A 23,318-nucleotide genomic window follows, 5' to 3' on the forward strand; every position below is an offset into this window, starting at 1 on the left:
ACTGTCCTATACATCACCTTTTGCACTAGCAAACTCCTGCAGCACAACCCATATACTGCCATTTTCCAGGTGTTTTGCAGTAATTCAGTGCTTCCCGTAAGACTGCTGCCTTACTCCCCTAAGGAATGCACTGGCTCTATTGAAGACATGTGACTGTTGTTCAAAACAGTGATTATTCTGGTGGTAGCATTTGTTCTTTGTGCTGACATGGCAACCTTCATACTTGCTGTCCTGTGAGCCTCAACTCAGAACCTGGCAGAGGCCACCTCGCCTCACTAACAGACCCAAGGCCTCAGCTCCGTAGCTGTGTTGTGCCGATCACCACCTAGCCATGGAGTGACTTGGTGTAGGAAGTTAGCTCTGTATGTGCTATTTCAAAGTAAGGAATAGCATGCACAGAGTCCAAGGGTTCCCCTTAGAGGTAAAATAGTGGTAAAAAGAGATAATACTAATGCTCTATTTTGTGGTAGTGTGGTCGAGCAGTAGGCTTATCCAAGGAGTAGTGTTAAGCATTTGTTGTACATACACATAGACAATAAATGAGGTACACACACTCAGAGACAAATCCAGCCAATAGGTTTTGTTATAGAAAAATATCTTTTCTTAGTTTATTTTAAGAACCACAGGTTCAAATTTAACATGTAATATCTTGTTTGAAAGGTATTGCAGGTAAGTACATTAGGAACTTTGAATCATTTCAATTGCATGTATACTTTTCAAGTTATTGACAAATAGCTATTTCAAAAGTGGACACTTAGTGCAATTTTCACAGTTCCTGGGGGAGGTAAGTTTTTGTTAGTTTTACCAGGTAAGTAAGACACTTACAGGGTTCAGTTCTTGGTCCAAGGTAGCCCACCGTTGGGGGTTCAGAGCAACCCCAAAGTTACCACACCAGCAGCTCAGGGCCGGTCAGGTGCAGAGTCCAAAGTGGTGCCCAAAACGCATAGGCTAGAATGGAGAGAAGGGGGTGCCCCGGTTCCGGTCTGCTTGCAGGTAAGTACCCGCGTCTTCGGAGGGCAGACCAGGGGGGTTTTGTAGGGCACCGGGGGGGACACAAGCCCACACAGAAATTTCACCCTCAGCAGCGCGGGGGCGGCCGGGTGCAGTGTAGAAACAAGCGTCGGGTTTGCAATGTTAGTCTATGAGAGATCAACGGATCTCTTCAGCGCTGCAGGCAGGCAAGGGGGGGCTTCCTCGGGGAAACCTCCACTTGGGCAAGGGAGAGGGACTCCTGGGGGTCACTTCTCCAGTGAAAGTCCGGTCCTTCAGGTCCTGGGGGCTGCGGGTGCAGGGTCTTTTCCAGGCGTCGGGACTTAGGTTTCAGAGAGTCGCGGTCAGGGGAAGCCTCGGGATTCCCTCTGCAGGCGGCGCTGTGGGGGCTCAGGGGGGACAGGTTTTGGTACTCACAGTCGGAGAGTAGTCCGGGGGTCCTCCCTGAGGTGTTGGTTCTCCACCAGCCGAGTCGGGGTCGCCGGGTGCAGTGTTGCAAGTCTCACGCTTCTTGCGGGGAGTTGCAGGGTTCTTTAAAGCTGCTTCTTGAAACAAAGTTGCAGTCTTTTTGGAGCAGGTCCGCTGTCCTCGGGAGTTTCTTGTCGTCGTCGAAGCAGGGCAGTCCTCAGAGGATTCAGAGGTCGCTGGTCCCTTTGGAAGGCGTCGCTGGAGCAGAGTTCTTTGGAAGGCAGGAGACAGGCCGGTGAGTTTCTGGAGCCAAGGCAGTTGTTATCTTCTGGTCTTCCTCTGCAGGGGTTTTCAGCTGGGCAGTCCTTCTTGTTGTCGCAGGAATCTAATTTTCTAGGGTTCAGGGTAGCCCTTAAATACTAAATTTAAGGGCGTGTTTAGGTCTGGGGGGTTAGTAGCCAATGGCTACTAGCCCTGAGGGTGGGTACACCCTCTTTGTGCCTCCTCCCAAGGGGAGGGGGTCACAATCCTAACCCTATTGGGGGAATCCTCCATCTGCAAGATGGAGGATTTCTAAAAGTTAGAGTCACTTCAGCTCAGGACACCTTAGGGGCTGTCCTGACTGGCCAGTGACTCCTCCTTGTTGCTTTCTTTGTTCCCTCCAGCCTTGCCGCCAAAAGTGGGGGCCGTGGCCGGAGGGGGCGGGCAACTCCAGCAAGCTGGAGTGCCCTGCTGGGCTGTGACAAAGGGGTGAGCCTTTGAGGCTCACCGCCAGGTGTCACAGCTCCTGCCTGGGGGAGGTGTTAGCATCTCCACCCAGTGCAGGCTTTGTTACTGGCCTTAGAGTGACAAAGGCACTCTCCCCATGGGGCCAGCAACATGTCTCTAGTGTGGCAGGCTGCTGGAACTAGTCAGCCTACACAGACAGTCGGTTAAGTTTCAGGGGGCACCTCTAAGGTGCCCTCAGGGGTGTATTTTGCAATAAAATGTACACTGGCATCAGTGTGCATTTATTGTGCTGAGAAGTTTGATAACAAACTTCCCAGTTTTCAGTGTAGCCATTATGGTGCTGTGGAGTTCGTGTTTGACAAACTCCCAGACCATATACTCTTATGGCTACCCTGCACTTACAATGTCTAAGGTTTTGTTTAGACACTGTAGGGGTACCATGCTCATGCACTGGTACCCTCACCTATGGTATAGTGCACCCTGCCTTAGGGCTGTAAGGCCTGCTAGAGGGGTGTCTTACCTATACTGCATAGGCAGTGAGAGGCTGGCATGGCACCCTGAGGGGAGTGCCATGTCGACTTACTCGTTTTGTCCTCACTAGCACACACAAGCTGGCAAGCAGTGTGTCTGTGCTGAGTGAGAGGTCTCCAGGGTGGCATAAGACATGCTGCAGCCCTTAGAGACCTTCCTTGGCATCAGGGCCCTTGGTACTAGAAGTACCAGTTACAAGGGACTTATCTGGATGCCAGGGTCTGCCAATTGTGGATACAAAAGTACAGGTTAGGGAAAGAACACTGGTGCTGGGGCCTGGTTAGCAGGCCTCAGCACACTTTCAATTGTAAACATAGCATCAGCAAAGGCAAAAAGTCAGGGGGCAACCATGCCAAGGAGGCATTTCCTTACACTTGGCCAGGAGCGTATTGCCAGCTTCTCCATAGAATCCAGCAACTCCCTATTTGGCGTATACTCCCTTCCCTACCTCGTGAAGACCTGGATGAAAGCCAGATAAGATGTACTCAGGCTGGGGTTGGCTGAAAATGAAAATTTTAAGGTAGCTAAGATATCAGCTGGCTTGGGTTGCAAACTGTGCCTCTGAGAAGAATAAACATTGCACCCCTTAAGGCTGTCTCCTGTATTTAGCTTTAACAGCTAAGAAAAATGACGATGAACCCGCACTAAGGGACATTTGAATTGGCCAGAAAACTTGATGGGGAAAACAGTCTAATCAGCTATCCACCGTCTAAATTCAACCATTTGGGGGGGGGAGACAAAGGCTGCATTAACTATATTATTTTTAATACCATTATTCCATATTCACCAAAGCCATCCAGGTAAGGAGTATAACATGCATATCATACAATTGAAAGTCTCATGTGTAATGCCCAAAGCATACAATAAAAAAAGGAATTAGGCCACAAGTTCAACTAATGTTTAAAAAGGAAAATGCCACTTACCCAGTGTACATCTGTTCGTGGCTTGAGACGCTGCAGATTCACATGCTGTGCACTGTTCCTGCCATCTAGTTTTGGGCTCGGAGTGTAACAAGTTGTTTTTCTTCGAAGAAGTCTTTTCGAGTCACGGGACCGAGTGACTCCTCCCTTTCGGCTCCATTGCACATGGGCGTCGACTTCATCTTAGATTGTTTTTCCCCGCAGAGGGTGAGGTAGGAGTTGTATTGTAGTAATAGTGGCCATGCAATGGAGTGACTAAGTATGTACCTATTTAAGGTTAAAATAATATATATACAAATTGTTGAAGGTACCTTCCGAACTGCTACAGGCTCCCGGGGAGGCGGGTGGGCACATGCGAATCTACAGCGACTGATGCCACGAACAGATGTACACTGGGTAAGTGACATTTTCAGTTCGATGGCATCTGTCGCTGTAGATACGCATGTTTTGCATAGACTAGTAAGCAGTTATCTCCCCAAAAGCGGTGGATCAGCCTGTAGGAGTGGAAGTAGTCTGAAATAATGTTCTTAATACGGCTTGACCTACTGTGGCTTGTTGTGCGGATAACACGTCTACACAGTAGTGCTTGGTGAATGTGTGAGGCGTAGACCATGTGGCTGCCTTTCATATTTCTTGCATTGGGATGTTTCCTAGAAAGGCCATGGTAGCACCTTTCTTTCTGGTTGAGTGTGCCCTTGGTGTAATGGGCAGTTGTCGTTTAGCTTTAAGGTAGCAGATTTGGATGCATTTAACTATCCATCTGGCTATACCTTGTTTTGATATTGGGTTTCCTGCATGAGGTTTTTGGAATGCAATAAATAGCTGTTTAGTTTTCCTGATGCTCTTTGTTCTGTCAATGTAATACATTAATGCTCTTTTGACATCTAAAGTATGTAGTGCCCTCTCAGCTACGGAATCTGGCTGTGGGAAGAACACTGGAAGTTCCACTGTTTGATTTAGATGGAACGGTGAAATAACTTTTGGTAGAAATTTAGGATTAGTCCTTAGGACGACCTTATTTTTGTGTAGTTGTATAAAAGGTTCTTGTATTGTAAACGCCTGAATCTCGCTTACTCTTCTTAGAGAGGTAATGGCGATGAGAAATGCAACCTTCCATGTTAGGAACTGTATGTCGCAGGAGTGCATGGGTTCAAAAGGTGGACCCATAAGTCTAGTTAAGACAACATTTAGGTTCCATGAAGGAACAGGTGGTGTTCTTGGTGGAATAATTCTTTTAAGGCCCTCCATGAATGCTTTAATGACTGGTATCTTATATAGGGAAGTTGAATAGGTAGGCTGCAGGTATGCAGATATTGCTGCAAGGTGTATTTTAATGGAAGAGAAAGCTAGGTTAGATTTTTGTAAGTGAAGCAAGTAACCCACTACATGTTTTGGGGTTGCGTGTAATGGTTGGATTTGATTAATATGGCAGTAGCAAACAAACCTCTTCCATTTACTGGCATAGCAGTGCCTGGTGGATGGCCTTCTGGCTTGTTTTATGACTTCCATACATTCTTGGGTAAGTTGTAAGTGTCCGAATTCTAGGATTTCAGGAGCCAGATTGCTAGATTCAGCGATGCTGGATCTGGGTGTCTGATCGTTTGGTTGTGTTGTGTTAACAGATCCGGCCTGTTGGGCAGTTTGATGTGGGGTACTACTGATAGGTCTAGCAGCGTTGTGTACCAGGTTTGCCTTGCCCAAGTTGGTGCTATTAATATGAGTTTGAGTTTGTTTTGACTGAGTTTGTTTACCAGATAAGGAAGGAGAGGGAGAGGAGGAAAAGCGTAGGCAAATATCCCTGACCAGTTGATCCATAGGGCATTGCCGTGGGACTGCCTGTGTGGGTATCTGGATGCGAAGTTTTGGCATTTTGCGTTCTCTTTTGTCGCAAACAAGTCTATTTGAGGTGTTCCCCAGAGCGTGAAGTAAGTGTTCAGAATTTGGGGGTGAATTTCCCATTCGTGGACCTGTTGGTGATCTCGAGAGAGATTGTCTGCGAGTTGATTCTGAATTCCTGGGATAAATTGTGCTATTAGGCGAATTTGGTTGTGAATTGCCCAACGCCATATCTTTTGTGCCAGCAGGCTCAATTGCGTTGAGTGCGTCCCCCCCTGTTTGTTTAGATAATACATTGTTGTCATGTTGTCTGTTTTGACGAGAATGTATTTGTGAACTATTATTGGTTGAAAAGCCTTTAGTGCTTGAAAAACTGCTAGCAGTTCTAGGTGATTTATATGCAGTTTTGTTTGATGTACGTTCCATTGTCCTTGTATGCTGTGTTGATCGAGGTGTGCTCCCCACCCTGTCATGGAAGCATCTGTTGTTATTACGTATTGTGGCACTGGGTCTTGGAAAGGCCGCCCTTTGTTAAAATTTATATTGTTCCACCATAGAAGCGAGAGGTAAGTTTGGCGGTCTATTAACACCAGATCTGTAAGGTGACCCTGTGCTTGTGACCACTGTGATGCTAGGCACTGTTGTAAGGGCCTCATGTGCAGTCTTGCGTTTGGGACAATGGCTATGCATGAAGACATCATGCCTAGGAGTTGTAATATCATCTTTGCTTGTATCTTTTGTGTTGGATACATGCGTTGTATGATGTTGTTGAAATTTTGAATTCTTTGTGGACTTGGAGTGGCTACTCCTATTGTTGTGTTTATTATGGCTCCTAGGTATTGTTGTACCTTGCGCGGCAGAATGTTGGATTTTGCGAAGTTGACTGTGAACCCTAGTTTGTAGAGGGTTTGTATGATTTGATTTGTGTGGTGTGAGCACGTTATTAACGAATGGGTCTTGATTAGCCAGTCGTCTAGATACGGGAATACATGTATTTGCTGCCTTCTGATGTGTGCAGCGACTACTGCTAGACATTTGGTAAAGACTCTTGGTGCGGTTGTTAAACCGAAAGGCAGTACCTTGAATTGGTAGTGTATTCCTTTGAATACAAACCTTAGGTATTTCCTGTGCGATGGATGTATTGGTATATGGAAATACGCGTCTTTGAGGTCTAATGTTGTCATGTAGTCGTGTAGTTTCAGCAATGGTAACACTTCTTGTAGTGTGACCATGTGAAAGTGGTCTGATTTGATGTATGTGTTTAGTATTCTTAGGTCTAGGATTGGTCTTAGCGTTTTGTCCTTCTTTGGTATTAAGAAGTACAGTGAATAAACTCCTGTGTTTATTTGTGTGTTTGGTACTAACTCGATTGCGTTCTTTTGCAATAGTGCTTGAACTTCTATCTCCAGGAGCTCGGAATGATGTTTTGATAAATGTTGTGCTCTTGGTGGTATGTTTGGAGGGAATTGTAGAAATTCTATGCAATAACCATTTTGGATAATTGCTAGAACCCAAGTGTCTGTAGTGATTTCCTCCCATGCTTTGTAATAATGACCTATTCTTCCCCCCACTGGTGTTGTGTGGAGGGGGTGAGTGACATGTGAGTCACTGCTTAGTTGTAGGGGTTTTGGGGCTTTGAAATTTTCCCCTATTCCTAGGGAATTGCCCTCCTCTATATTGGCCTGAAAGCCTCCCCTGTACTGTCCCTGGTAACTGGATGGTGTTGCCTGTGAGGTGCTGGCTTGTGTGGCCTGACCTCGAAACCCCCCTCTAAAGGGTGTTTTGCGGAAGGTGCTGTAATTTCCTCTGCTCTGCGGGGAGTAGAGTACGCCCATGGCTTTAGCAGTGTCCGTGTCCTTTTTAAGTTTCTCAATCGCCGTGTCCACTTCTGGACCGAACAGTTCTTTTTCGTTGAATGGCATATTGAGAACTGCCTGCTGAATCTCTGGTTTAAACCCAGACGTTCGTAGCCATGCATGCCTTCTGATGGTCACAGATGTATTTATTGTTCTTGCAGCTGTGTCTGCTGCGTCCATGGAGGAGCGTATCTGGTTGTTTGAAATGTTCTGTCCTTCCTCAACCACTTGCTTTGCCCTCTTTTGTAGGTCTTTGGGTAGATGTTCAATGAGATGTTGCATCTCATCCCAATGGGCTCTGTCGTAGCGCGCAAGAAGTGCCTGTGAGTTAGCGATGCGCCACTGGTTTGCAGCTTGTGCTGCGACTCTCTTTCCAGCTGCATCGAACTTGCGGCTTTCCTTATCTGGGGGTGGTGCACCCCCAGATGTGTGGGAGTTGGCCCTCTTCCTAGCTGCTCCTACAATGACAGAATCTGGTGGCAGCTGTGAAGTTATGAAAATAGGGTCTGTAGGAGGCGCTTTATACTTTTTTTCCACCCTTGGTGTGATTGCCCTACTTTTGACCGGCTCCTTAAAGATGTCTTTTGCGTGCCGAAGCATACCAGGGAGCATAGGCAGGCTTTGGTAGGAGCTGTGGGTGGCGGAGAGGGTGTTGAATAGAAAGTCATCCTCGACTTGTTCCGAGTGGAGGCTTACATTGTGGAATTGTGCTGCTCTAGCCACCACCTGAGAATATGCAGTACTGTCTTCTGGTGGTGATGGCTTTGTAGGGTATGCCTCCGGACTGTTATCTGACACAGGGGCGTCGTATAAGTCACATGCGTCCTGATCCTGGTCACCTTGGCTCATGGTGGTGCGAGCCGGGGAATGTGATGGAGTTTGTGCTGGTGAGACGTGAATTATAGATGGAGGAGAGGGTGGCAGAGTAACCCTTTTCACCATTTTTGTTTGTGGTGTTTGGTCAGTTTGAAGTTCCAGTCTTCTCTTTCTCCTAATAGGGGGAAGGGTGCTTATCTTTCCTGTCCCCTGCTGTATAAAAATACGTTTCTGCGTATGGTCTACATCGGTGGATTGCAGGTCTTCCTCAAACCTATGCTTTCGCATTTGGGAGGTCATTGATTGCTCTTCTGTATAAGAGCCTGAAACTGGGTCGGTTGCAGGTTGTTTTTGCACCGAAACCCTGTCTGCATCTTTTTTCGGCTCCGAGGTGACTTTTTTCTTTTTCGGAGTCGAAACATCTCGGCGTCGATCTTCATCGGTGCCGCTGTCTCGGCGTCGAGCCGTGTCTACACCGCTATCTCGGTGTCGATGTATGTCTCCAGCACTTTCTCGGTCCCGAGAAGGCTGCGTGCCGGTGTCTCGACCGGAGTCGGACGGTCTCGGCACTGATTGGGCCTTTTTCGGTGCCGACGGTCGGTCACCGAATTTATGGGTGGAGCCATGGCCTGGTGGCAGTGGCGTCCCCTGGGCCTTGACAATCTTCTTATGAGTGGTTTTCTACGTCTTACTCACGGTTCGTGGATCGTCGAATTCCTCCAAGTCCGATTCGTGTATCGAAAAGGTTTCTTCCTCTTCCTGTACCTCGAACTCTCGGTGCGCTGTCGGCGTGGACGCCATTTGAAGTCTTCTGGCTCGACGGTCTCGGAATGTTTTTCGGGACCGGAACGTACGACAGGCCTCGCAAGTGTCTTCACTGTGCTCAGGTGACAGGCACAGGTTACAGACCAAGTGTTGGTCTGAATAGGGGTATTTTTTGTGGCATTTGGGACAGAAACGGAACGGGGTCCGTTCCATCAGCGTTCTTCTACACGCGGTCGGGCCGAGCAGGCCCCGACGGGGGATCGAAAACTACCCCGAAGGGCTCCGGAGCTCTTCGATCTTCGATGCGGTGTTGATTCTAACTACGCCGATCCCGAACGCAACAATACCGACGAAAATCTTCCGAAATTTAGCTGTTTTTCCGTTCCGAAACTCGGAGCGACAGGAACACGTCCGAACCCGATGGCGGAAAAAAAACAATAGAAGATGGAGTCGACGCCCATGCGCAATGGAGACAAAAGGAGGAGTCACTCGGTCCCGTGACTCGAAAGACTTCTTCGAAGAAAAACAACTTGTAACACTCCGACCCAACACCAGATGGCGAGCTATGCAAAACATGCGTATCTACAGCGACAGATGCCATCGAACTAAATGTTTCCAATTGTACTGTGATGTTGCTTTGTGCTTTAACATGTTGTAAGACCTTTTTGATAGTGTTAGGCTTTTGGTAATTGTAGACTGGGTGATATTGCTTTTAGTGTTGCATTTATTCTACTGTGTTGTATTTGTTATTGTGCACTTTGAAGACTAGTTTTACAGGCGATGCTGCACAATATTACCGTCAACAAATACAAATACCACATACAAGATGAAATGTTAGGGTGCAATCACAAGCATTACTTGTGATAAACCACTGCCTAAACTGTCTCTCATGCATCAATTGATATGAAAATTCAGTGCGGCTCCAAGAAAGAAATTAAGTACCTCAAATCCCACTGAAACAGCTTCTCAACAAATAAAACTTGCTAATAGCACATGCCCTATTTACAGGGGCTTAGAAAGAAGTACCTTCATCCATGTCTTTGGCGAACCGGTTCAGGATACGTCCGCTGGGAGTGGTGTCGAAAAACTTCATCGGGCTGCGAAGGATGCGACGGAAGAGATCATCGTGTAGCTTAGAAGAGGCTCTCAGTGTTCCCTGGATAATTAATGGCAGAGTAAATTATACGGAACAAGAAATGCAGGAAGAGAAATCACTCTGTACCAGACCATACGTCTTACATAAACTGTAGATGGAAGCAAAATAAGTGGTGTAAGCATCAGAATAAGTCACTCAAGGACTGGAGGTCAGGGAAAGAATGGGAGGTGAAACGGCATCATGAGTGCCTGGCAAGACGAACGGAAGCAGATGCTGAGAATCCACTTTATGAACATTAATGAACACCATGCTGCCTAAGTAGTATACATTGTTAATTTTCAGATGCCCACAACTAAAAAGGATCCTATTGTAAGAGAGCAAGAACCTGGACCTACCTTGACAAAGACCACTCCACGTACGGCTTTGAGAATCAGCATTATCACCATGGAGAGCGCATACACACCAGCATAGTAGTGCATGCGAGGGTTATCCTTCATGCTCTGGCTCACCATTGTCTCGTTTCCCTGAGATAATGAGGTGTTCTGTAATAAGCAAGGACAGGATATCATAATCTACATTTCATATTTTGAACCTTGGATCACAAAAGCAATGTAAGTGGTCTAACACAGAACACAACTTTAGTAAACTGAATGGCAACAAAACTAGCACTAAAGAAAACTGCCATTATAACATCAATTTAAGAGGCCCATTCCTCTGAGAGTACTCGTGTTAGAAAAATATTAAAGACACACTGACAACACACAAAGCTAATATTTCAGATGACACAGAACAGAAATTAACCCTAGAGAGCAATAATACTATCTGCAGATGGACAATGTTTGCCCTCGCCTTCCCCATTTTTTGTTCTCCAAAAGGAAAACAATAAAAATAAACGTAAAGATGACGCATAAGAAAAGTTACTTACCTATAATCCTAGTTCTCTGTCATGATTTTTCTCTCCGAACCCATAGACATTGGATTATCTTTGCACACGTTAGATCCAAAGGGTACTAATTAAACAACATTTTTTCTTAATAAAAATTAAGTCCCACATTTTCTAATTTCTTTTTGTTGTAAAACAAAAAAAAAAAGTCAGTTGTCTAAATTGAACATAACACTAATTTAGCCAGAATACCACTGCTTTTATCACCCTTTAAAAGGTAAAACAAAAACTGAAAGGAAAATGTACACAGTCATAAGCTGCATGCATAAATTCAGTGTGGACTTTTGATAATTCCAGAAGCTGCCTACTCATCAGTCCGTGTAGAGTAACTAAGGAATTTGTTTTGAAGGAAATACAGTAGTAAATATCAGGACATTTAAAAAATTTCCCACCATGCTTCTGGAGCACACATAGGGAAGGAAGGTTGTTCAGGGATTCAGGAATGACCTATAGAAAGGTACACAAAACTGCAAAATACTGCTGGGAGTCCTTGCCCTTTGGTTCTACTGCTTTTAGCAAAAAATGCTTTTGCGGGGGGCTTTTAACCACTGTGGTTCTTATTGTCGCTCACAAAAAGGGGTATGTGTCTGTTACTGACCCATCCCCTTACCTTTAAACTCGACTGCCAGAGTCTTTTTGCTTTCCTAGACCAAAGGATTTCAACATTCTGATTCAGGCTTATTGCTTTGGATCTTTTCATTTAATTAGAATGGGTTTCAAAGAGAATACAAGAAAAATGGGGGGTAGGGGGCTGTTTTCAAGAACCTAAAAATATCATTAGCCAAATGCATATTGTGTTCCATGTTGGGAAATGAAAATGTCACTTACCCAGTGTACATCTGTTCGTGGCATCAGTCGCAGTAGATTCGCATGTTTTGCAATAGCTCGCCATCTGGTGTTGGGCCGGAGTGTTACAAGTTGTTTTTCTTCGAAGAAGTCTTTCGAGTCACGGGACCGAGTGACTCCTCCTTTTGTCTCCATTGCGCATGGGCGTCGACTCCATCTTCGATTGTTTTTCCCCGCAGAGGGAGGTAGTAGTTGAATTGTAGTAATAGTGCCCATGCAATGGAGTGACTAAGTATGCACCTATTTAAGGTTGAGATGATACATATACAAATAGTTGAAGGTAACTTCCAAACTGCTACAGGCTCCCGGGGAGGCGGGTGGGCACATGCGAATCTACTGCGACTGATGCCACGAACAGATGTACACTGGGTAAGTGACATTTTCAGTTCGATGGCATCTGTCGCTGTAGATACGCATGTTTTGCATAGACTAGTAAGCAGTTATCTCCCCAAAAGCGGTGGATCAGCCTGTAGGAGTGGAAGTAGTCTGAAATAATGTTCTTAATACGGCTTGACCTACTGTGGCTTGTTGTGCGGATAACACGTCTACACAGTAGTGCTTGGTGAATGTGTGAGGCGTAGACCATGTGGCTGCCTTACATATTTCTTGCATTGGGATGTTTCCTAGAAAGGCCATTGTAGCACCTTTCTTTCTGGTTGAGTGTGCCCTTGGTGTAATGGGCAGCTGTCGTTTAGCTTTAAGGTAGCAGATTTGGATGCATTTAACTATCCATCTGGCTATACCTTGTTTTGATATTGGGTTTCCTGCATGAGGTTTTTGAAATGCAATAAATAGTTGTTTAGTCTTTCTGATGTTCTTTGTTCTGTCAATGTAATACATCAATGCTCTTTTTACATCTAATGTATGTAGTGCCCTTTCAGCTACGGTATCTGGCTGTGGAAAGAACACTGGAAGTTCCACTGTTTGATTTAGATGGAACCGTGAAATAACCTTTGGCAAAAATTTAGGATTGGTCCTTAGGACGACCTTATTCTTGTGTAGTTGTATAAAAGGTTCCTGTATTGTAAACGCTGAATCTCGCTTACTCTTCTTAGGGAAGTAATGGCGATGAGAAATGCCACCTTCCAGGTTAGGAACTGTATTTCGCAGGAGTGCATGGGTTCAAAAGGTGGACCCATAAGTCTAGTTAGGACAACATTTAGGTTCCATGAAGGAACAGGTGGTGTTCTTGGTGGTATAATTCTCCTAAGGCCCTCCATGAATGCTTTAATGACTGGTATCTTATATAGGGAAGTTGAATAGGTAGTCTGCAGGTATGCAGATATTGCTGCAAGGTGTATTTTAATGGAAGAGAAAGCCAGGTTAGATTTTTGTAAGTGAAGCAAGTAACCCACTACATGTTCTGGAGTTGTGTGTAATGGTTGTATTTGATTAATATGGCAGTAGCAAACAAACCTCTTCCATTTACTTGCATAGCAGTGCCTGGTGGATGGCCTTCTGGCTTGTTTTATGACTTCCATACATTCTTGGGTAAGTTGTAAGTGCCCGAATTCTAGGATTTCAGGAGCCAGATTGCTAGATTCAGCGATGCTGGATCTGGGTGTCTGATCTTTTGGTTGTGTTGTGTCAACAGATCTGGCCTGTTGGGCAATTTGATGCAGGGTACTACTGATAGGTCTAGCAGCGTTGTGTACCAGGGTTGCCTTGCCCAAGTTGGTGCTATTAATATGAGTTTGAGTTTGTTTTGACTGAGTTTGTTTACCAGGTAAGGAAGGAGAGGGAGAGGAGGAAAAGCGTAAGCAAATATCCCTGACCAGTTCATCCATAGGACATTGCCTTGGGACTGTTTGTGTGGGTATCTGGATGCGAAGTTTTGGCATTTTGCGTTCTCCTTTGTCGCAAACAAGTCTATCTGAGGTGTTCCCCAGAGTTTGAAATAAGTGTTCAGAATTTGGGGGTGAATTTCCCATTCGTGGACCTGTTGGTGATCTCGAGAGAGATTGTCTGCAAGTTGATTTTGGATCCCTGGTATAAATTGTGCTATTAGGCGAATTTGGTTGTGAATTGCCCAACGCCAAATCTTTTGTGCTAGCAGGCTTAACTGCGTGGAGTGCGTCCCCCCTTGCTTGTTTAGATAATACATTGTTGTCATGTTGTCTGTTTTGACGAGAATGTATTTGTGAACTATTATTGGTTGGAAAGCTTTTAGTGCTTGAAAAACTGCTAGAAGTTCTAGGTGATTTATATGCAGTTTTTTTGATGTACGTTCCATTGTCCTTGTATGCTGTGTTGATCGAGGTGTGCTCCCCACCCTGTCATGGAAGCATCTGTTGTTATTACGTATTGTGGCACTGGGTCTTGGAAAGGCCGCCCTTTGTTTAAATTTATGTTGTTCCACCACAGAAGCGAGAGGTAAGTTTGGCGGTCTATTAACACCAGATCTAGAAGGTGACCCTGTGCTTGTGACCATTGTGATGCTAGGCACTGTTGTAAGGGCCTCATGTGCAGTCTTGCGTTTGGGACAATGGCTATGCATGAAGACATCATGCCTAGGAGTTGTAGTACCATCTTTGCTTGTATCCTTTGTGTTGGATACATGCGTTGTATGATGGTGTTGAAATTTTGAATTCTTTGTGGACTTGGAGTGGCTACTCCTTTTGATGTGTCTATTATGGCTCCCAGGTATTGTTGTACCTTGCGCGGCAGAATTTTGGATTTTGTGAAGTTGACGGTGAACCCTAGTTTGAAGAGGGTTTGTATGATATGATTTGTGTGATTTGAGCACTCTATTAACGAATGGGCCTTGATTAGCCAGTCGTCTAGATATGGGAACACATGTATTTGCTGCCTTCTTATGTGTGCAGCGACTACCGCTAGACATTTGGTAAAGACTCTTGGTGCGGTTGTTAATCCGAAAGGCAGTACCTTGAATTGGTAATGTATTCCCTTGAATACAAACCTTAGGTATTTCCTGTGCGATGGGTGTATTGGTATATGGAAATAAGCATCCTTGAGGTCTAAAGTTGCCATGTAGTCGTGTAGTTTTAGCAATGGCAATACTTCTTGTAGTGTGACCATGTGAAAGTGGTCTGATTTGATGAAAGTGTTCACTACTCTGAGGTCTAGGATTGGTCTCAGCGTTTTGTCCTTCTTTGGTATCAGAAAGTACAGTGAGTAAACTCCTGTGTTTATTTGTGTGTTTGGCACTAATTCGATTGCATTCTTTTGCAATAGTGCCTGCACTTCTATCTCCAGGAGATTGGAATGATGTGTTGTCAAATTTTGTGCTTTTGGTGGTATGTTTGGAGGGAATTGTAGAAATTCTATGCAATAACCATGTTGGATAATTGCTAGAACCCAAGTGTCTGTAGTGATTTCCTCCCATGCTTTGTAATAATGACGTATTCTTCCCCCCACTGGTGTTGTGTGGAGGGGGTGAGTGACATGTGAGTCACTGTTTAGTAGTAGGGGTTTTGGGGCTCTGAAATCTTCCTCTATTCCTAGGGAATTGCCCTCCTCTATATTGTCCCCGAAAACCTCCTCTATACTGTCCCTGGTAACTGGACGGTGTTGCTTGTGAGGTGCTGGCTTGTGTGCTCTGACCCCAAAACCCCCCTCTAAAGGGTGTTTTACGGAATGTGCTGTAATTCCCTCTGCTCTGCGGGGAGTAGAGTGCGCCCATGGCTTTGGCAGTGTCCGTATCTTTTTTGAGTTTCTCAATCGCTGTGTCCACTTCTGGACCGAACAGTTCTTTTTCGTTAAAAGGCGTATTGAGAACTGCTTGTTGAATCTCTGGTTTAAATCCAGACGTTCGGAGCCATGCATGCCTTCTGATAGTTACAGATGTATTAATTGTCTGTGCAGCTGTATCTGCAGCGTCCATGGAGGAGCGGATCTGGTTGTTGGAAATGGTCTGTCCCTCCTCAACCACTTGTTTTGCCCTATTTTGTAAGTCCTTGGGCAGATGTTCAATGAGATGTTGCATCTCGTCCCAGTGGGCTCTGTCATAGCGCGCAAGTAGTGCCTGGGAGTTCGCGATGCACCACTGGTTTGCAGCTTGTGCTGCGACTCTCTTACCAGCTGCATCGAACTTGCGGCTTTCTTTATCTGGGGGTGGTGCATCTCCAGATGTGTGGGAGTTGGCCCTTTTCCTAGCTGCTCCTACAACGACAGAGTCTGGTGGCAGCTGTGTAGTAATGAAAACCGGGTCTGTAGGAGGCGCCTTATACTTTTTTTCCACCCTTGGTGTGATTGCCCTACTTTTGACCGGCTCCTTAAAGATTTCTTTTGCGTGCCGGAGCATACCAGGGAGCATAGGCAGGCTTTGGTATGAGCTGTGGGTGGAGGAGAGTGTGTTGAATAAAAAATCATCCTCGACCTGTTCTGAGTGGAGGCTTACGTTGTGAAATTGTGCTGCTCTAGCCACCACTTGAGAGTACGCGGTGCTGTCCTCTGGTGGAGATGGCTTCGTAGGGTATGCCTCCGGACTGTTATCTGACACTGGGGCGTCGTATAGGTCCCATGCGTCTTGATCTTGGTCACCCTGGCTTATGGTGGTGTGAGCTGGGGAGTGTGATGGAGTTTGTGCTGGTGAGACGTTAATCACGGGCGGAGGAGAGGGTGGTGGGGTAACTCTTTTCACCACTTTTGGTTGTGGTGTCTGTTCAGTTTGGAACTCCAACCTTCTCTTTCTTCTAATAGGGGGAAGGGTGCTTATTTTTCCTGTCCCCTGCTGTATGAAAATACGCTTTTGCGTATGGTCCACATCAGTTGATTGTAGCTCTTCCTCAAACCTATGCTTTTGCATTTGGGAGGTTAGCGAGTGCTCTTCTGAATAAGAGCCTGAAGCTGGGTCGGTTGCAGTTTGTTTCGGGACCGAAACCCTGTCAGCGTCCTTTTTCGGCTCCGAGGTGACTTTTTTCATTTTCGGGGCCGAAACCTGTCGGCGCCGATCTACTTCGGGGCCGCTGTCTCGGCGTCGAGCCGTGTCCACACCGGCATCTCGGTGTCGAGGCTTGTCTCCAGCACTTTCTCGGTCCCGAGAAGGCTGCGTGCCGGTGTCTCGACCGGAGTCGGACGATCTCGGCAATGTTTGGGCCTTTTTCGGTGCCGACGGTCGGTCACCGAATTTATGGGTGGAGCCATGGCCTGGTGGCAGTGGCGTCCCCTGGGCCTTGTAAATCTTCCTCTGTGTGGTTTTCGACGTCTTACTTACGGTTTGTGTATCGTCGAATCCTTCGGAGTCTGAGTCTTGGATCGAGAAGGTACCTTCCTCTTCTTGTTCCTCGAACTCTCGGTGGGCTGTCGGCGTGGACGCCATCTGAAGTCTTCTGGCTCGACGGTCTCGGAGTGTTTTTCGGGACCGGAACGCACGACAGGCCTCGCAGGTGTCTTCACTGTGCTCAGGTGACAGGCACAGGTTACAGACCAAGTGTTGGTCTGTATAGGGGTATTTATTGTGGCATTTGGGGCAGAAACGGAACGGGGTCCGTTCCATCGGCGTTCTTCAGCACGCGGTCGGGCCGACCAGGCCCCGACGGGGGATCGAAAAATCTACCCCCTAAGGGCACCGGAGCTCTTCGATCCTTCGACGCGGTGTTGAATCTAACTACGCCGATCCCGAACGCAACAATACCGACGAAAATCTTCCGAAATTAGCTATCTTTCCGTTCCGAAACCCGGAGCGACAGGAACACGTCCGAACCCGATGGCGGAAAAAAAACAATCGAAGATGGAGTCGACGCCCATGCGCAATGGAGACAAAAGGAGGAGTCACTTGGTCCCGTGACTCGAAAGACTTCTTAGAAGAAAAACAACTTGTAACACTCCGGCCCAACACCAGATGGCGAGCTATTGCAAAACATGCGTATCTACAGCGACAGATGCCATCGAACATGATGTATTCTTAAAACCAAAGTAAAATGGAAAAAGCTTGGTTTAATGCACATTTTCTTTAAAGTTATCCTTTTTCACAAAAACGTTCTTGGGATCCTGCACATGTGAACACATTTTCTACTGTTTATAGAAAGCAGAGGTAATCCCATAACAGAAGACCACTTCAAGACAACGCACCAGACTGAATTCTATATTTAATATATCCAAGGCAATCATACATGTCAGTAGGTGAACAGCTTTGGTGTACAATCAATCAATCAGGCAGTCATTAAGATATGCCTAGAGCAGTGGGGGATCAACCCTTTGCCACAGCAACCACTTATATCAAGAGAAAAGAGCAGTACATTCCGGTGTAGTTCACACTTAACAGACGTCCCAATTTATGATAGTTATTATAATCCCCAACTCCACGGGCGAAGTCCACCATCCCGTTTCCTCAATCGACCTCAGAGCTGTGCGCCTAGACTACCCCCAACTCAAATAAACATAAAGTTGAACTCTGTGTCCAATTATCAATAAAGTATTTTCATCCAGTGAAGAAGCACCCATTACACCCCATGTGGACTACCTCCTGGCACATACATTCTTATCCTTCCTCTTCTAATATGTCAGCAAAAGTTTCATCAACAAATAGCTTTCAAATTTCATAGATTAAAACAATGTTCCGGAATAGGCTAATGTTGGATTTAGACCCAAGCATGGCACAACGGTAGTTGTAATGACAGTATCCACTGACTTTCAGCCCTCTCTGGATTTTGATGGTTCTGCAGGACTAATACTTCTCGATATTACAGGTTCAACAATTTTCATTCCACACTTATCAAGACAAATGCCTCTGGGAAACTGAGGCAAGAGTTTAGACCTTTCTAATGGATTGCTCATAAGCCATTTCTTTTCTAGTCAGAATTAAAAACCATCACGTTTGGGATCCCTTGGAGCTCAGCGGTGGGTCCCAACTTTTTTCAATACATTTAAGAGGCTTTGCAGCAATGCTGTTTCATTCTTTTGCTGTCTCTTTTTCTCTTTGATGTTGGTGGCAAACAGTTGTATGCTAAATGGAGTGATGAAGATGGCTTAAGACATTTAAACTTTACGAAGTGTCTAGCCATCATTGCCAGCTTGACGAAGGGCTGGTCTGAGGGCTAGTGCATCGTCTAGGGACAACAGTGTTTTGGACACGGACTGTAATCTTGAGCTTCCTTCTTTTTCATAGCCCTTTAATAAACCTTCAGTGGTGACCATGCATGGGTCATTTGTAGGGATGGGGATGCTACCTCCCACAACCCTGTGTGATCATGAAAGAAACAGAGCTCAATAGCCTGCAATGATTCCTTAATTCACTTCTCCATCTAAAACTCCATGTTTGAGGCGTTGTGCATTTCCCAGGAGAGTGTTCAACTCAATATTCAATGTTCTGCAGCTTCTCCCATTATCTCCTGGTCAAGAGATTAAACACCAGTTTCCTGAGAGACATTGCAGCACCAAAGCCCTTACCCTCCTTTTTCATTACTTGTTCAGTTACTTAGCAAAAAGTTAAGCTCACATTAGATTGTCCACAATTACAATGATTTCCTCCATTACCCCTGATGATGCCTTAGAGTTTTGAACAACCTCAAGTGCAGTATTACTGGATGCCTCTGCCACTTTCTCACATGCACCCAATTCCAGGGTACAGTTCTGAATTCCAGCATTCCTACGCTTCTTTTCTGATGTAGTACCAACACATTGCTTAAGCAGCTGGCACAATGGCTCAATGAGTTAAACACTTGCTGCTGACACCTCAAGCAGCCTGCGCGTCAGTTGTTTATATTCTGGCAAGGCTTTCTGAGCCCTCCAAAGGAGATGAATTGAGTACTAAGTAAAATTTACAACAATACTACCTGCTATTCAGCACTCTTAGAAAATGGCAAAATGTCAATATACAGCATTACTTAACCAAGCAATTATCATTAATATATGTATTCAACAAACTGTTATCCCATTGTGGACTGTCGTACTTTGCTTAGTACAAAGGCATTCTGATGCCAAAATACACTACTAGCATGAAAACTATGCCACTACTATCCTGCAGTAATTTATTACAAGCTACTATTTATATTACAATGCTCCTGTCCTCCATGCTGGCACTGGAAAAACAGTATTCTCACCTCAGAAGCTATGAGGGAAGAAAGTAAAACAGTGGAGGGTGGAAAAAACAAACGCCTTAAATACATTTTAAAAAATAGAGACAAAGTATTTATAACAAAGAGGCATAACCTATTGAATATGTAAGGGGGTTGAGAGGAAAGTAGAGTGCCACAGAATACAAAGAAAGAAAAAAAAAAAAAAAGAAAACACCAATCATACCTTTAAACTATGGCAGGACACATATTAAATTAATTTAATGACTCCATATAATCACAAGACCCCTTTCTTGATTTGAAATATCCCCAAAGCATGACTGGAGGTACTTTATTCCATATACAATGAAGTAATGCCCTTCTTCCTGCATTTTCTTGTTTACAATTCTTTTGCACCCTCACTATAAGAAATAAACTGCTATGGTGCCATCAGAGATTCAGGGGACACGTTTAGTACATTCAAGACAATCCACAACTACCAAGATAATATAGCATCATCCTGTATTGTTCAGTGCACAAGAGGCAAGCATCTTATTGCAAAATTGTTATCACTCGAACCACAATATAAGCTGCTCTTTAGCCCAACTCCCCGACACATACATCCATTAACAGTGTTGAGCTATGTTAACTATTTGAAAGTGCGCTTTTCATGGTCTGTCAACAGGAGGCCGCGAATGGTGCAAAGCACTACCTATAGACTCCCAGTAATTGCTCCTCCCTCTAATGGGCTCATCTGCAGTCTAGGCTTTGCTCATTTCAACAGCAGAAAATGGCTGCTGCTTGTTTAACATCCCACCTACAAGCAGTGTCCATTCTATTAATGTGGTGATCACAGAAGAGAAGACTTACCCCACTGCCCTCATTGATCCAGTAACTCAGCCACCAGTTGCTGAAGGCCGTACTCCCAACATTGAGTATAAAGAGGGCCATGATGACAAGAAACGCAAAGGGGCCACCGGCAGCCTGGATGTAGACACCATAGACTGACCATGGCACAGAGCCTTTTCCTTTCTCCTCCAGCTGCATCAGCTGGCCTGCTGATAAAAGAAATATAGAAAAGCAGAAAGATATATCATCTACGAATAAAGCTGGTTTCAAACCATTTATTTTCTTGATACAGTTTGCAGACACTCAGACCATCATGGCTGCCCAAATAAGCAGTTGCTAAGTTTGCTGCAGAGGTTTGTAGCATCAGCAATCTTGCCTTCTAAGATTAAAACAGTTCAAACTGCTAATGAGCACTCAAGGGCAAGATATATTTATGCCCGATCTGAAGAACTAAGGATTGGGCTACTTTAAGAGGTGTAGGCAACACTGCTGTATTTAAAAATCCCAAATAAAAAAAAACCTTTGCTAGCTCCAGGACAAAGTGTCATGGCAATTTCCCAACAGGGCTGACTCTGGTGCTCCCCACCCACTGCCCACAAGGAAAGCCCCTTCATAGAAGATCCCAGCATGAGAGCAGAACAATTTGAAAGCAATCCTATTTCTGCTACCTCCAGGTATCCTGAAAGACTTCCATAAAAATGTAATCTTCATTGATAATGCAAAGTTTGTCTGCCATATAAACCTCCTTATACTGACTACTTGCTGGGAACAATCACAATGGAGAGAAAATTGACTGTGTGGAGAAGAAACGGGTGAGGTAGCAAGCAGAAGTGTCAGAGAGCAAAAACACCGTACCATCTTCTTTCTTCACTGCTTTCTCCTTCTTCATGGACCCTGCTTTGCTGCCTTTCTCCAGGGGTTTCTTGGAAACAGTGGTTGGATTTTTCTTCTGGTTAATCTGGTAAAATAAAAAAAATCAGAAATGGTTAAAATCAAAGATGGTGCAACAGCTGATCCTCAAGAAGGTACACAATTTCCAGAATTCTAAACCTTCCAAGGTGCCATGCTCTTATCACTAGATGGGATTACTCTAGGTTACTATGCAGAATGATAGATTCATCCACAGCTGGAGTTCACCAGAATTAGCTCTAGAGAGATTCAAGCACATCTGATACACCAGGCAACCCCTTATCTTCCCTTAATCTCAACAAAAGATGAATGTCCCCCTCTACTAACCCCGTAACAACACTTGCCAGGACTTGTCTGCCTGTTTTGCTATATCAACTTTGCCAAGAATACTACAATCAGCAATCCACAAGACATACGTTTTTAGCATTACAATGTGGCCAGTTTCAAAAGGTATTGGATTAGGAAACAGGAAAGACATAAAAAATTTAAACATCGCTCATACTCCTCCACTGCTTGGGAGGTCGGTGGGCGCATGTGAATCTACAGCACTACATGCTATCGACGGAAAATGTCACTTACCCAGTGTACATCTGTTCGTGGCATTAGTCGCTGCAGATTCACATGTTGTGCATAGTCCGCCGTCTGGTGTTGGGTCGGAGTGTTACAAGTTGTTTTTGTTCGAAGTCTTTTCGAGTCCCGAGACCGAGGGACTCCTCCTCCTTTGTTTTATTGCACATGGGCGTCGACTCCATGTTAGATTGTTTTCCCCGCAGAGGGTGAGGTAGGAGTTGTGTATGTTAGTAATAGTGCCCATGCAATGGAATGAATAAGTATGTACCAACTAAGGTTTAAGTAATATATTTACAAATGTACAAATGTTGAAGATAACTTCCAAACGGCTACAGGCTCCCGGGGAGGCGGGTGGGCACATGTGAATCTGCAGCGACTAATGCCACGAACAGATGTACACTGGGTAAGTGACATTTTCCGTTCGGTGGCATGTGTAGCTGCAGATACACATGTTGTGCATAGACTAGTAAGCAGTTATCTCCCCAAAAGCGGTGGCTCAGCCTGTAGGAGTGGAAGTAGTCTGAAATAAAGTTCTTAGTACGGCTTGACCTACTGTGGCTTGTTGTGCGGCTAGCACGTCTACACAGTAGTGCTTAGTAAATGTGTGAGGCGTAGACCATGTGGCTGCCTTACATATCTCGTTCATTGGAATGTTTCCTAGGAAGGCCATGGTAGCGCCTTTCTTTCTGGTTGAATGTGCCCTTGGTGTAATGGGCAGTTCTCTCTTTGCTTTAAGGTAGCAGGTTTGGATGCACTTAACTATCCATCTGGCTATACCCTGTTTTGATATTGGGTTTCCTGTATGAGGTTTTTGAAATGCAATAAACAGTTGTTTTGTTTTCCTAATTTCTTTTGTTCTGTCAATGTAGTACATTAGTGCTCTTCTGATGTCTAATGTATGTAGTGCCCTTTCAGCTACTGAGTCTGGCTGTGGGAAGAACACTGGTAGTTCTACCGTTTGATTTAAGTGGAACGGTGAAATAACTTTTGGTAAAAATGTTGGATTGGTTCTTAGGACCACCTTATTTTTGTGTATTTGAATAAAAGGTTCTTGTATAGTAAACGCCTGAATTTCACTTACTCTTCTTAGAGATGTGATGGCAATGAGAAATGCAACCTTCCACGTTAAGAATTGCATTTCGCAAGAGTGCATGGGTTCAAAAGGTGGGCCCATGAGTCTTGTTAAGACGATGTTGAGGTTCCATTAAGGAACAGGTGGTGTTCTTGGTGGTATAATTCTTTTCAGGCCTTCCATAAACGCTTTAATGACAGGTATCCTAAATAGTGAAGTTGAATGGG

The 23,318-nt window shown here is 45.0% G+C and overlaps 1 protein-coding gene across 7 annotated transcripts in view; it reads right to left on the reverse strand.

The window, feature by feature from the left end:
- The window catches only part of ABCC5 (ATP binding cassette subfamily C member 5), a 254,811-nt gene that overhangs the window by 70,876 nt on the left and 160,617 nt on the right, over positions 1 to 23,318 (reverse strand). For all 7 annotated transcript variants that reach the window (XR_011199339.1, XM_069212924.1, XM_069212926.1 and 4 more), the window contains 4 exons: positions 21,396 to 21,498; positions 20,562 to 20,749; positions 10,343 to 10,489; positions 9,878 to 10,007 (listed from right to left, as the gene is read on the reverse strand). Coding sequence is in view for 6 of the 7 variants with exons in the window: in XM_069212924.1 (XP_069069025.1) it covers positions 9,878 to 10,007; positions 10,343 to 10,489; positions 20,562 to 20,749; positions 21,396 to 21,498 (568 nt within the window). In the remaining variant the exon portion in view is untranslated. The remainder of the gene's footprint in view (positions 1 to 9,877; positions 10,008 to 10,342; positions 10,490 to 20,561; positions 20,750 to 21,395; positions 21,499 to 23,318) is intronic.

The sequence above is a fragment of the Pleurodeles waltl genome, chromosome 11, assembly GCF_031143425.1.
Source record: "Pleurodeles waltl isolate 20211129_DDA chromosome 11, aPleWal1.hap1.20221129, whole genome shotgun sequence".
Lineage (NCBI taxonomy): Eukaryota > Metazoa > Chordata > Amphibia > Caudata > Salamandridae > Pleurodeles > Pleurodeles waltl.